Source organism: Fusarium coffeatum (genome assembly GCF_003316985.1).
Source record: "Fusarium coffeatum strain FIESC_28 chromosome Unknown BRIP53273_contig_233, whole genome shotgun sequence".
In the NCBI taxonomy this organism is placed as follows: Eukaryota; Fungi; Ascomycota; class Sordariomycetes; order Hypocreales; family Nectriaceae; genus Fusarium; species Fusarium coffeatum.
In genome coordinates this window covers 15531-28616 of record NW_022158025.1, presented here as the reverse complement: position 1 = coordinate 28616, position 13086 = coordinate 15531, and the positions used below count along the sequence as shown (strand labels likewise).

The 13086-nt window shown below is 48.2% G+C and overlaps 5 protein-coding genes across 5 annotated transcripts; 2 read left to right on the top strand and 3 right to left on the bottom strand.

The window, feature by feature from the left end:
- Positions 1-3187, bottom strand: FIESC28_09235 (uncharacterized protein; the record flags this gene model as incomplete). Its single annotated transcript, XM_031163372.1, has 4 exons — positions 1-1143; positions 1194-2342; positions 2399-2828; positions 2910-3187. The coding sequence occupies 4 exons, from the start codon at positions 3185-3187 to the stop codon at positions 1-3; spliced, it is 3000 nt and encodes a 999-aa protein (XP_031012539.1).
- Positions 3188-3591: 404 nt separating this feature from the next.
- On the bottom strand, positions 3592-4624 carry FIESC28_09234 (uncharacterized protein; the record flags this gene model as incomplete). Its single annotated transcript, XM_031163371.1, has 3 exons — positions 3592-3922; positions 4490-4570; positions 4620-4624. 3 exons carry the CDS (start codon positions 4622-4624, stop codon positions 3592-3594), a joined length of 417 nt encoding a protein of 138 aa, XP_031012538.1.
- Positions 4625-6925: 2301 nt separating this feature from the next.
- Positions 6926-8191, top strand: FIESC28_09233 (uncharacterized protein; the record flags this gene model as incomplete). Its single annotated transcript, XM_031163370.1, has 1 exon — positions 6926-8191. One exon carries the CDS (start codon positions 6926-6928, stop codon positions 8189-8191), a length of 1266 nt encoding a protein of 421 aa, XP_031012537.1.
- Positions 8192-8912: 721 nt separating this feature from the next.
- On the top strand, positions 8913-11360 carry FIESC28_09232 (uncharacterized protein; the record flags this gene model as incomplete). Its single annotated transcript, XM_031163369.1, has 8 exons — positions 8913-8958; positions 9011-9116; positions 9165-9291; positions 9340-9445; positions 9495-9799; positions 9851-10218; positions 10267-10601; positions 10651-11360. 8 exons carry the CDS (start codon positions 8913-8915, stop codon positions 11358-11360), a joined length of 2103 nt encoding a protein of 700 aa, XP_031012536.1.
- A 130-nt stretch (positions 11361-11490) lies between these two features.
- Positions 11491-12360, bottom strand: FIESC28_09231 (uncharacterized protein; the record flags this gene model as incomplete). Its single annotated transcript, XM_031163368.1, has 2 exons — positions 11491-11926; positions 11981-12360. The coding sequence occupies 2 exons, from the start codon at positions 12358-12360 to the stop codon at positions 11491-11493; spliced, it is 816 nt and encodes a 271-aa protein (XP_031012535.1).
- Between the last annotated feature and the right edge of the window lie 726 nt (positions 12361-13086).

Below are 13086 nucleotides of genomic sequence, written 5' to 3'. Positions count from 1 at the left end.
TTATTTCCATGCATTCAAGCCAGCCCAAGGATCGTTTTGCTGCTGCTGCTGCTGCTGTTGCTGTTGCTGCGGCGGCTGAGGATGCGCGCTATGTGGATAAGCACTGTTTGGATGCGCGCTGTTAGGTTGGTTGCCATAATGGAATGTCTGCTGAGGTCCCAGTGGTGGTGGTCCAGGTGGAGGAGGAGGAGGCACAAATCCGGGCGGTACGTAGCCTCCTTGTGTCTGCGGTGTCGATGACGCTCCATATCCGCCGAACGATTGGGTTTGTCCAAATGATGTCTGGTTTGGAGGTGGCGATGCGGGGCCCCGGTAACCTCCAAGATTGAACGACGTTTGGTTCGGGGGAGGCGATGTAGGTCCTGGTGTACGTCCATACTGGCTAGGGTTATATGTAGGCTGGACGAAAGTATTGATAGGAGGCGGTACAAATGACTGTGTGGTTGTTGTTGGCGGCGGTGAAAAGTTCTGGTAAGCTTGTTGTTGACCCAGCGTCTGCTGTTGAGGTGGTGGTGAGTTCGGCTGCCCATATTGCCCTTGGTAATTGGTCTGAGGGTATCGAGGAGCTTGACTCTGCTGGTACTGCGCCGGGGGTGTTGGTCGATTTTGCTGAGGTTGCGGTGATGACTTATTTGGATCTATCGACATTCGATCCATGAGCCCTTTCAGTCTCTCGCGTTCCATCTCAGCCTGTGAGTTTTTGTTCAATGACCGTTCCTGCTCAATTTGATTGAGCAATTGCGCTCCTTCTGATCTACGGTTGTTGACGAAGCTATCCACGTTCTTCTCCAAGCTCTCCACTGTCTCGCGCATCTCCGCATACCAGTTTTTGGCACTTTGCAAACCTGCAACCAGATCAAGAAACTCCTGGTACGCTCGTTTATATCGGTTAATGACTGACGATCGTTGTCGCTGAATAGCCTCATATTTGGTCTGTTCTGATTGAACTCGCTTGTCTTGCAGCAGTCTGTTAAACGTGCTTGTCAGTTCCTTCATCAAAGCTGACTGCTTGTGGTTGGCTTGTAAAAGTCGGTTTTGATGAGGTCGGAATTTTTCCAATTCCTGCTCGAACAACTGTTGCTCGTAGTTGGCTATCGACTTCTTGTTCAAAATAAGAATTTGTGAGATATCATCGTTATGAGCCTAGCGAGGTTAGTTCGACGCCCAGACTGGGTGTTCCTAATTCCACTCACCTTTTCTTTCAAATCCTTCAACACTTGATTGCGTTCTCGCTTGATGAGGTTCAGCTTCTTGAGGATATCCTCCACTCTGTTGATTTGATCCACCACGCTTGGTCCTTCATCGAAATCATCATCCAAAAGATTGGGTTCAATGCCGGCCGGGCTAGTAGCATTACTGCTTCTCGCTCGTGCCTGTGCCACAGCACGTTGGAAAAGCTGGTCAACTTCGCCCGATTTAGCAGCCCGTCGCATTTCGTCAAAGTCCATCTCATTCTGTCGCAGTTTACCCGCCAGTTGGTTGTCACTCCTCGATGCTTCGTCCAAAGCCTCGCGATAGTGGCGGATGTCGCCCCGCAACGTCGTTGTCAATCTAGAGCTTGGCTGCTGGGTCCAGTCGTTCTCATACTTGGAGCGCATTTTCTCACATACGCCCTCTTCCATGTCGAGTTGCTTTGTACTCTTGTCCAAAATCGTGAGAATAGAGTCCTTTTCGGTCTTCAATGAATCGAACAAAGTCACCGGGTTCTCCTGGTCGGAAACATCTTCACACCATTGTCGGAAGTCCTCATCGGGCAGAATATCCTGGTCAAACCCACCCTTTAGAACTTGCAATGCACCCGGAAGCCTTAAATAGTCCAAACTGGCTGCCATCTCGCCGTTGGCTGTGTCCACTCGCTCAGCCTCAGCCCGCACCAACTTGGCCTTCTCTTCATCGTACAAACTCGCCGATTCCGTAACGGCGAACGGCACAATCTTCGCAAAAAGATCGGGTCCAGTAATGCGTTGAATATCCTGACCGGCATACAGCTCGCTGACGGGAATGGGCTTTGCGGCAGGAAGCTTCGGGACAGCTTCCAAACTCGCTTCAGCGGGTACTTCTTGATGGTAAATATAATCGTTATCCCTCAAGGCACTCTGTAGTTGGTTTGAAACTGTTGATAGATGTCTCTTGGTCAATTCCTGGAGAAATCCTCCACAATCGGCGCTGAGGTTCGAGCTCATGGGAACAGAGTTAGGGAAGCTCCTCGCAAGACGCTCGGCTTCCTTTGCTTGAGCCTCGGCAGCTTGTAGTCGTCCCACAGCAATGCCATGCTGGTTTGCTTCGTCATCCGCTAGTGCCTGATAATATTGTGCCATGGAGTTGAGAAGGTTGGTTTTGATCTAGTAGTGTTAGTTTCAATGTCGGTACATAATCCAATACTGGTGGCTCTGCATACCTGGACCATCAATAACCAAACTTTCTCAAAGATGGCTTTGGTGACATTCTCTTGCACCCCTTCGAGAGCTTGGCTGTACAGGTAGCCAGCCTGGGAAGCCAATTTAGCAAGCAGCCCAATCTTCTTCTTATCAGCAACTTGCTTCTCAAGGAAGACTTCTTGGGCTTGCGCGAGCATGACATGGATCAAGGCTTTAACAGTCTCTCTGCTGAGATCGGAAGATGGCGCGTGAAGGAAGTTCTCGTTGATGTAAGTGAACATGCCAGCAGAGGCTTGGAAGTTGTGGTATGCAGTCTTAAGAGCGGACTCGTCACCACGATCCTGGGCAGCAGCATGGCAGGAGAGAACCGCGGAAATATTGAAGATGATGGAAGCTTTTTCAAAAGCAAGTGAATACTGAGCAGTAGACTTGTGAGTGAATGCATCGAACCTGAATATGGCAAGTTAGTGAGAGTCGGCAAGGAGCCAGGCGTACTGTCTCATGCCAGGTGTGGACCTGGGGAGAACTAACCATGTGAAGGATATCTTGATGTGCTGCTCATCTACCGGGAATCGTAAATCGAGGAGCTCCAGTTGTCCATAGTAACGATATAGCATATCTCTTCCAGACGTACTGTCCTTACCAGCACCTCTCACATCTTGTCTCAAACGATTCAGCGTAGCGCATTCCTCTGCATAACGTTCGGGATCGTCGCCATAAGTGTCGCGGATGTATCCTTTGAGAGGTTCGACCCAGTCGATCTCGTTAGTAGCCTTGAGAGGCACCGAGATCATCGGAGACTGCGCCATGACAGGCACTTAAAGGACAGGTAGCGTAGCGGATATGCGCGTTCGGGGGAGCAATTGGTCGAGACGGGTGAGAAAACAAGTGCGTTGGCGAAGAGCCAAGGGTTATGCAACGGTTTCGCGCGGAGGTGTCAGAGCTCCAAGCTTATCGGTTGCACAGATGCAGATGCAGCTAATGGTTGCAGAATATGTCGAGTAAGATGACCCTGCGGAGGAAAAGACAGATCTGTCCTAGAGGGTCAAGATCGATTAACGACTGGCCGCGTGCAATGCGACCTGATCGATGTATTTGGTTCGAAGTGCGTGGCAGCGGCGGGATTAAGAGGCGGGTCGAGTCGTCAGGCAATAAGTTGGGGGCCGTAGCGGGGGATAAGCTATGAAGCCAGTCAAGAGCTAGAAGTCCAGAGTCAAATAAGCTTGCTGTAGATGCAGCTAGGCTGCGCTGCGCTGTTGGCAGGGACCGTGGATTCGTGGTACCACCTTGGGAGGTACAAGTTGGTGGTCCAGAGAAGACACCACTTTCGATAATGACTCGTCCCGTAGAGGTTGTGAGGGATGAACAGGGACAAGTCAGTCAAGGGGAGTTGAAGATTGAAGTTGAGGTCGAGGTCGAGGTCGTCGGAGAGCGGGGTCTGCCAGGCCCAGTTGGCGTACGGCGGTGACGAAATGGCTCCAGGGGGGTCTCGAAGCGCGGTAAATGTCCCCAGGTCGTCCAGTACAGCACCTAATGGTTCCTCACTGCAAGCGGTTGAGAACGAGCGAAAACAGCGCAATTCTTAGTTGACGAGACGGATAAAAGTCCAGACCATTTGTATTAAGTCAGGCGGCTAATCTAGAATTGAGACATGTTTTTCTGAATGGAAGGAGGCACCTTCTGATTCTGGACACGACCCGAGTTACCACAGCAAGCAGGAGGTACCCGTCATGGTTTCCATACTTAATTCAGCTTAATCGCAAGAGACCACGTTGAATATTCACGACTCACATCTCTGGATGCTACAGTATCCGCGACAATTATTCATCTTCCATCATCACTGGCTCTCGTTAATCCCCGTTGCCGTCTCATCGCCGCTTCCATCTCCACTCCAACACCATAACGACCGTTTAGTGCCTGACTGCATTAACAACCGCCTGACGGACCGTCTTAGGCCCAATATCTTACAACCAGTAACATCGCTCAGGTGCCTTGCAAACCACTTCACGTCCCGTATCTTGAAGATGGACCATTCCAAGATTGTCCAAGCCTCGACCTTTTAACCGCCGCCATAGTTTCTTCACCTCACTCCGACTCAAGCGCACACTCACGAACCGTTCATATCGTCAAGTCCGTCTCCATACCCGTGGGCCGCGTTATAAGTTGCGTGGATCAATGTGAAATATCGGTGCCTATGGAAGATTGCGTAGGTGCGTACGATATGCTGATGCGCTTACTTACACCATGTCCAGGCACCAAGATTCACGATTTACATCTAGACAGACTGGAAATATCTCAACATATCCATCCTGGCGCTCTGGTCCAATATCCATCCAAATCCTGATGTCTATCGAGAATCATCCGTGCGCTTTTGTCGTCCTCCTATAGACATCGATTCGTGACATTGTCACGCCAAAATCGAAGCTCATCAACTATCATGTCAGCCAAGACCTTTTCTGTTCCAACCACCGTTTGTTCGACTATAGGAAGAGCAAATACATAGTCTACCTTGTATCCTTGGTTCATGTCACATGCTTGGGACTATTGATCGGAACTGTTTCTTCCGCTTCCAGCACCTATATCACATTTGAGCTGCAACCCAATCAGAATGTTGTATATGTACAATCCGTTGTGCAGTTCATGCACGAAGATTTGTTCGGGATCCGTATATTCTCCACGAAGAAAAGATCAGATGACCTGCTGGACTTTCCTACACCGCCAATTGTCAGTTCGATACTGGCCGCATATTAGAAGCTGTGTTCCAACTTTTGTTTGTTTGTCAGTTGGAACTACCAACTTCTATCTCGACCCCAACGTCGCTTCCGCATACATCAGGACCCTCGTCTGATGACTTGGAGCTAATGCAAGTGACGCTGGCCTCACCCTAGCCAGGAACGCTCATTTTGTGTATCATTGGTCAGCTCTTCACAAAACCAACACGGACTCTCGCTTCAATCCGTGGTATTGAGCGGCCCGCTGCTGCAGGGGTCTTGATCCCTCTCAAAGGGTCGCCGCGGCCTGTTATGCGACCCCATCGTCTATCTTACTAACATACAGAAGCGTGCGCCACGAGGTCGAGTTATGACATGCGTATAAGTGTCTCATGATGATTTCGGGCATAATTCTGATCATATCATAGTACTATCATTTATGTTAGACGTTGACTACATATTTGCTACTTGATAAGTTTATGGGAAGGTTCACTGGAGAATTATCATAGACAGACCCTCACAGCACCTGAGCAGCGTTGCATCAGACCATGTTAAGCTAACCCCAAGACTCTTTTGTCACACCGCAAACTACATCGAAATGTCGGCGTATAAAGAGCACCCGATTGAAGTGACTGTGATTCGAATTGAGGACGGGGATGGTTCTCTTCTGGTAAACCAATCCGATAATGTGCATTTCTTCATCACAAGACCGATTTACAATTGAGTGCCCCTCTTGTTGCCCAAGTGGAGGACTCAAACTGCCGAGCTGAAGTTTTTATCACTTGCAAGTTTCAATGCTACTGTCACTTGTTATATGGCAATAGGCATAGCGATGGTTTTCGGCTGTCATGGTTGGAGATTTGCTTTGGTGGGGGGCGCTTTGAGGAAATGCTTATCACACCTGTCTGGGTATCTCACTACACGCCGGTGACTCCAGAAACCATCCATAGGGCTGTTTACTTGTCTCTCTTACTTTATCACAGTGCTGAATCCATTAGTGCTCTTTGTTTCACTCGTATCCGGACAAGGTAGTATGTTCTAGCATGACCCAGCTCAAGGCTGTAGGGTAGCACTGTTTTTACAATAGTGACTCTGTAGTAGCTATCTATTCTCACATCTTATAAACATTCAGATCCAATTAGACAACGAAGGGTTTACTCAAGCTAAATCAGCGTAAATATAATGCTTAACAAGCTAAGATTCATTTCCGATCGGTCATGGAATATGGATGTCCTAGTCATTTGTCCAATGTTATTGAAACCTTCAAACAAGATCTGATAAGATTAGAATCAGCTTTAGCCTGGCTAGCCTAAGAATTCAAATAATCCAACCTGCGGACTAATGCATCATGACAATATCAAAAGCTTCATGCCTGCGAATTGCGCGCTCAGGTTAAGTTAGTTGATCGCCATACGTCCGTGAATTAGTCCCGGATTTTCGGAACCTGCCATAGAAAAGCGGGTCATCGCCGGAGCCTATGTCCGGTAGCATCGGGATCGAGCTTTTGGAAGCTACTTCTGATTCACTCGTCTGATATGATATCCATGCCAAGTCTGGCCTGCCTGCTGCGGAGAACTGTACGTAGCTCTCTACAGAATCGATAATCAACAAGTGATGTAATTACACTGGGCCTGCTGAAAGAGCTTCGCATTGTGCGACCTTGATTCAATTACCAATACAGCCTGACGTCAACGATGAGTGATGACAAGATGACGACCCATTCTATAGAATTTCAACGTTATATCAATTGCGCCTCACCATACTTTTAAAGCTGCTTTAAAAAAGCTTCCTAGTACATAGCAGAAAACATCATATTCTTTTGTATCAATAAGCAAAATGTCAACATCAGCAGCTCCCTTCTACCAGCTCCGTTGCGGCTGCAACCAATACCCATGGGGCAAGCAAGGCTCTAACTCTCTGTCCGCGCGACTCTGCGAAAAGACACCAGGATGGGATGGAGATGGCAAGGAGGATTTCAAGATTGATGAGGATAAGCCGTACGCCGAAATGTGGATGGGCACCTACCCTGTCTTGCCCTCTTACGTCGCTAGCACAGGCGAGGATCTTCAAGATGTTCTGGACCGATTCCCCAAGGAGCTTCTTGGAGAGAAAGTGACCTCCAAGTTCGGACATAGCAAGTTGCCATACCTGCCCAAGGTTCTGTCGATCGCCAAGGCATTGCCGTTGCAAGTTCACCCCAACAAGGAGTTTTCGAGCAAGAAGCACAAGGAGGATCCCGATTCGTTCACTGATGGCAATCACAAGCCCGAGATTGCTCTTGCTCTGTCCGAATTCGAAGCTTTCTGCGGATTCAAGCCTGTTGAGGCTATCGTGGATGTCTTGCGCCAGAAGCCTCTGCGACACTTCCTTGTTGCTGGAGGCGCCACAGTCGCCGATGAGAAGATTAGCCCCGAAGGATTGAAGCAGGTCGTCCGAACAATTCTAACTTTGTCTGACGAAGATATCAAGAAGACTTTCGAGGCAATCAGGGAGCTCCCCGACTCTGCCTTTACTGGTCTCAACTCCCACATTCCCCAGGTTGCTAAGAAGCTCGAGGACATGTTCCCCGAACACGACCCTGGTAACCTGGTTGCTCTTCTATGCATGAATTACATGCTCCTCCAGCCAGGCGAGGTCATTTACATCCCCGCGGGTGGCATCCACGCCTACATTCAGGGTGATATCATCGAATGCATGGCGCGTTCTGATAACGTTCTCAACACTGGTTTCTGCCCTAAGGCAGAGCGAGATAACATCGACGAGTTCTGCTCAGTGCTGAACTGGGAGTCCACAACCAAGACACAAACCACCCTTCAGCCAGAGACGTACTCCGGAAGCAAAGAGGGCAAGACCCAACTCTTCAAGCCTCCTACCAGCGAATTCAACGTCCTTGCTACAGATCTCCAGTCTGGTGAGCGCGAAACTTTGAGTGAAGGCGGTCCCAAGATCATTCTGGCGACTCGAGGCAGTGCCACAGTCAAGGCGAATGATAAGTCATTTGAGCTGGGAGAGGGACATGTTTACTTTATTTCTCAAGGCGTGAAGCTGGATATTACTGCTGGCAATGGAGGTCTGTTGCTGCATAGTGCAGTTGCAGAATAATTCTGATGATGACGACGATAACGAAGATGATGATTTCGTTTGTATATTTAGATGAGATAGGATAACCGATTTCTAGTATTTTCAACAAATGTGCAACAAATAGGTTCAAGTGTGATCATAGGGCACGAAGCACAACCTTATATCATTTGTGCTTCGTACTCTGTGGCCACACTTGAACCCATCTGTTGCACATTTGTTGAAAAAAAAACCGGAAATCGGTTATCCTGCGATTATTGATGAGCTCACAATTTAGGTGAGATAGAATCAAAAAGTTGGGCAAAAAGCGAGTCCGTATTTTAAAAGCCAAGCCCTCACGATGCAAGTGTCTTGAAGTTTGACATTAACATGCTGTGCCTAAACTGGTTGAAGGTCAACGGGAAGATTATAGGCAGTCGCGATCATTGCCTCAGTGTTTTTCATGTAAGATAGAGTAAGCACTGTGCAGGTGCAACTGCCAACGGCAAATTAATCACGAATCACAGTGCGAGCGCAATGACCTTGACCCTCCACTGCCCTTTCCTTCTACACCTCGAACACAACTTTCAGCTCCCTTCAGCAACTTCTGCCCTTCATACAAAGTATGTTCTGAGTGCCATAAGAAGCCATTTTTAACGCGCGAAGGCCGGTTTAACGAGTTGGTGTTCTGAGAATACTTCCTGGATTCGTGCTTTGTTCTGTTACCTGTTCAATGAGCCCGTGTTAGCGCTCCTAGATACCACCAATGTCGACATTCAACGGTATCGTTTCTGAATTCCCAGACATAAAAAGTGAGTTCGACTGGTTGTTTGAGATCATTGAATTCTGATTAGTGTCTATCAGTCGACTTCTTTCGCAAGAATCCCAATGCACCACCACCGTTGGCATGCTTTCTAAGCCACGTCCATAGTGACCATCTCGCAGGTCTAGAGAGTCTAAAATCTCCTTTGTGAGTACTGAATCTGTTCGGCTTACTGCGTTAACTAGAGATCAAAAGTGTATATTGCTCAGCGGCCACTCGCGAGATCCTCTTACAACTTGAGAGATATCCATGTAGAATCAACTATGCAAAAGGCATTCTTGAAGCCAGGCATCAAACCTTTAAACATCTTGACAAGATATTGGTGTGTGTGTGTCTTCATTTTCTGCTTATCTGATACTAACATTCCTAGAAACCTCTACCACTGGAAGCACCAACATCCATCGAGCTTCGCCCAGGCCAGCAGATCCAAGTGACGCTCTTTGATGCTAACCATTGCCCCGGGGCTGTCATGTTCTGTAAGATAATAGTACAAGTGCTATCTCCCAGCCCACTAATGACGAACAGTGGTTGAAGGAGACGGAAAAGCAATCTTGTACACTGGAGACATACGGAGCGAACCATGGTTCGTCAACGCCGTTGCCCGCAATCCCAGTCTAGTCGAATACACATCAGGCCTCAAAAGCCTCGACAAGATATATCTCGATACGTCCTTCACCGACGATGTCCCATTCCAAACAAAAGTAGATGGTATAGCGGAACTATTGAGAAAGATTTCCGCCTACCCAGATGATACCATTTTCCACCTTCAAGCTTGGACTTACGGCTACGAGGATGTCTGGATTGCCCTATCTAAGGCACTCAGATCTAAGGTAGGCCAACTTCATACATATTGCACACTATTAAGTATCTAACACAGCCAGATACATGTTGACGAGTACAAAATGTGCATATACAAATCACTGAAATCAAGGAATCCCAACTCACGATTCCATTCAGATATCCATTTGACTCCTGAATCACCAGCCTTGACTGGCCATTTATGTGGCAATACACCGCATCCAGGATGTTTGACTGCGGATACCAATGTCCGCTTGCATAGTTGTGAAAAGGGAAACATGTGTGAAGTGGCTCAAAGACCTACAACTGTGTCCATTCAGCCCATAATTGCCCATCTATCTACAGGAGAAGACTTGGCTGAAGTTGGAGTTGGAGGGGGCGGGGACGACCTTCAACGGGAAGCTGAGCTTGAATCCTTGGATCAAGCCACCTTAGACACTCTTTTCAATCGGTAAGTGTGCTGCATGAACAATACTTGGGCCAACCTAATATCCTATAGAGTCCTCACTACATCTGAGACCATGACTAACTTGTCAGATACGCTTCGAGAGGGTTTAGACCAGCTAGTGTCGACAGGCCGAAACATACCCCTGGATTGGGACCTCGACACTTTGGGCACACATTCGGCCGATGAAATCATTACTATGCTTATCCAAAGGCTGAGCAAAAGCAGCAAGAACCAGAAGCCCATTCATGAGGGCGCATTGCCGAAGACTATATATTTCCCTTATTCAAGGCATTCTTCCTTGCCCGAGCTCTGCCACTTCGTTGACACCTTCCGTCCAAAAGACGTATGGCCGTGCACTGTCAGTCCTGTCGAATGGCTTAGAAAGGGTATGGTTTCATGAACACCATCATCTTTGATATGTCTGACATATGCTAGGAATCACTGTTGGGTATCTGTTCGGACGGTTTTGTTCCGGTAAAGATTTTGAACATGATAAACTTATGCAAGCCTTTGCCACTGCGCATGGGTTGAATAGCCCGCACCAACAGCACGACAGCCAGACAACTACCAATTCAGACCGTGTTCCAAATTCACCAGTTGACGAACCGCAAAGCCCTCAACAACAAAGTCCGAGTATTTCCTCCCCCAAGTTTGTGAGTCAGCTGTTGGACACTCAAGTCAGCGATTGCCAAGAAGAGATAGTCGTCGAATTAAGGAGACCGGCCGAAGAGTCAGTTGCTCAACCTGAGAGGTCACCAACTCGCCACACAAGTGACCATACAAGTGGAACATCAGCAGGCCCGCAGTCAGAGGGTATTTCACAGGGTGGTCGCCATGGTATAGAGCCGACTGAAAGTTTGCCTGATAACCCAGCCCCAAGGTCTTCTGGTCAAAAGCGCAGCTTTTCCAACATTTCCCAGAATGAGACAGAAGATGAGACCGAAGGTGAAACCGAAGATGAAGAGCAAGAGACAGCATACCCGTTGAGAGAGCCACCTGGTCTGAGCATAGCAGAAGGTTGTTCTCTGGCCCGTCGAGAAGCTTATTTGCAAATGACCCGAAATCTGATGGAGAACACTTCTTGGACTACGTTACAGCTCATATCGACCAGTAATGAGTATACGTTGGAGGAAAGAGAACTATAGTCACATGGCAGCCAATCTGCTGTCGGACACAAAAGAATTTTGAGTTGAAAGGTGGGATACTTGAGTTTCAATGGATGCTATTCGTATGCTATTCGTATATACTCGTATGCTGGGTATATTATATCATGTATCATGTATATGCAAGGGATTCGGCAACCTTCTGCTTAGGCCAGTGCAACATCTCGAGGAACATTGTCCGGCCGATCAGGGCTTCCTCTATCTTGTTCATTATTTGCCGAGACCAGCCTCTCAGATACCAGAATTTTCTCTCAAGGACTGCCCAATGCACAAGCCAATAAGCGAAGAGAAGAAGAGCATGAGATCTGCGTGCGGCAAAATCGAGCAGCACACTGTCGTCAATGGCATACAGCCAGAACTGAACAGCGCCAGCCTCTGTGTGTGCGCCAGCCGCGGCCAATAGCCTAACAGAAGTTTCCAATTTATCCAAGGCCGCCGCATAATGTTGCAGACCGTTAGCAGGGATATCGGATTCTTGAAAGGCTCGAAGTCTCTTGAGAGCTACCCAACTATCTACAGGCAGGACTGAGTTCTCTAGCGAAGGATAACTATGTCGAAGGTTAACATTGCAGCAGCATGGATGGGTAAAGCTATGCAGTTACCTTTCTGCCTCTTCATTGTGATTCAGAGGCCAAATACCAAAGACGACAGGAGCAAACTCGGTCCTGACTATGCGGCCCAGCACCGGCTCTAGTGTTGTTCTGATGCCTCTTACCAGGGAAGCTACCTCTATGATATTGTTGATGGGGTTCTCAAGCACACCATTTTCCGAACGCATGGAAAGAGTGAGCATGTGCAACACAACAACGGAAGCAAAACCAAAAATAGGCATCCAATTAGAAGGATCGAAGTTCTGGAGTTGCCGACGGTAACCTTCGGACCCAAGAGTTTGGTGATAATCGGCCAATGGCAGATATGTCTTGCGACTTGCAGGAACCATATAGGCTTTGTGGGCGGCTGCAATGGCGAGAATACCATGCATGACGAAAGGGTCCTGGTAACCTAATCTCGGGATGGCAACCGACCAAACATATATCAAGTCCTTTCGGATCGACAGGCTTTCGGCAGTCACAGTACAATAATGGTGCATTAGTTCACAGTCGCGAGCCCAGAGCTCATGGGCAGGGAAGGGGGCAATTTGGTCAGCGGGACTGGGGTGGGTATAATCTTGGAAGTGAGCAGGAGAGTCAACTTGTATATTCTCCAGCGAGCCGGGAGTTGAAGGTGTCAGGTCTGGTAGATTGGGAGTATAGGTTTCGCCGCTTTCATTGATAGAAGATGGCAACGATAGACTGCATTCTACACCATGTCTTTTGCAGTGGAAGCACGAAGGACGAGCTTCATCACACTATGGTTGCTAGTTTAGCTCTTGTTTACAGCTTATTCACGCATTGGCTCTTTGGCGTTAAGGAAAAACATGGTAGTGGAACATACGCACCTTGACTTTACGCCTCTTACAGTTCAAGCAGCCAGTGCGAGATTTGGTGTGCGTTCTTCGAGAAGCCATAACTCTATCCGATCGGTTGGTTTCTCAAACCCGCGGGTTCGCTTTTAGGAGATTGAACAATGCGAGACTAACAGAAAGAGATGAATAAAGACTGGAAAAGGGAGGACATCAGCTTTTCACATGGTTTCGGGACAAGACAAGGCGAAGGCAACAACGGAGGGAACCGAACCCGGAGCGAATACTCGGAAAGACGCGCTTCGG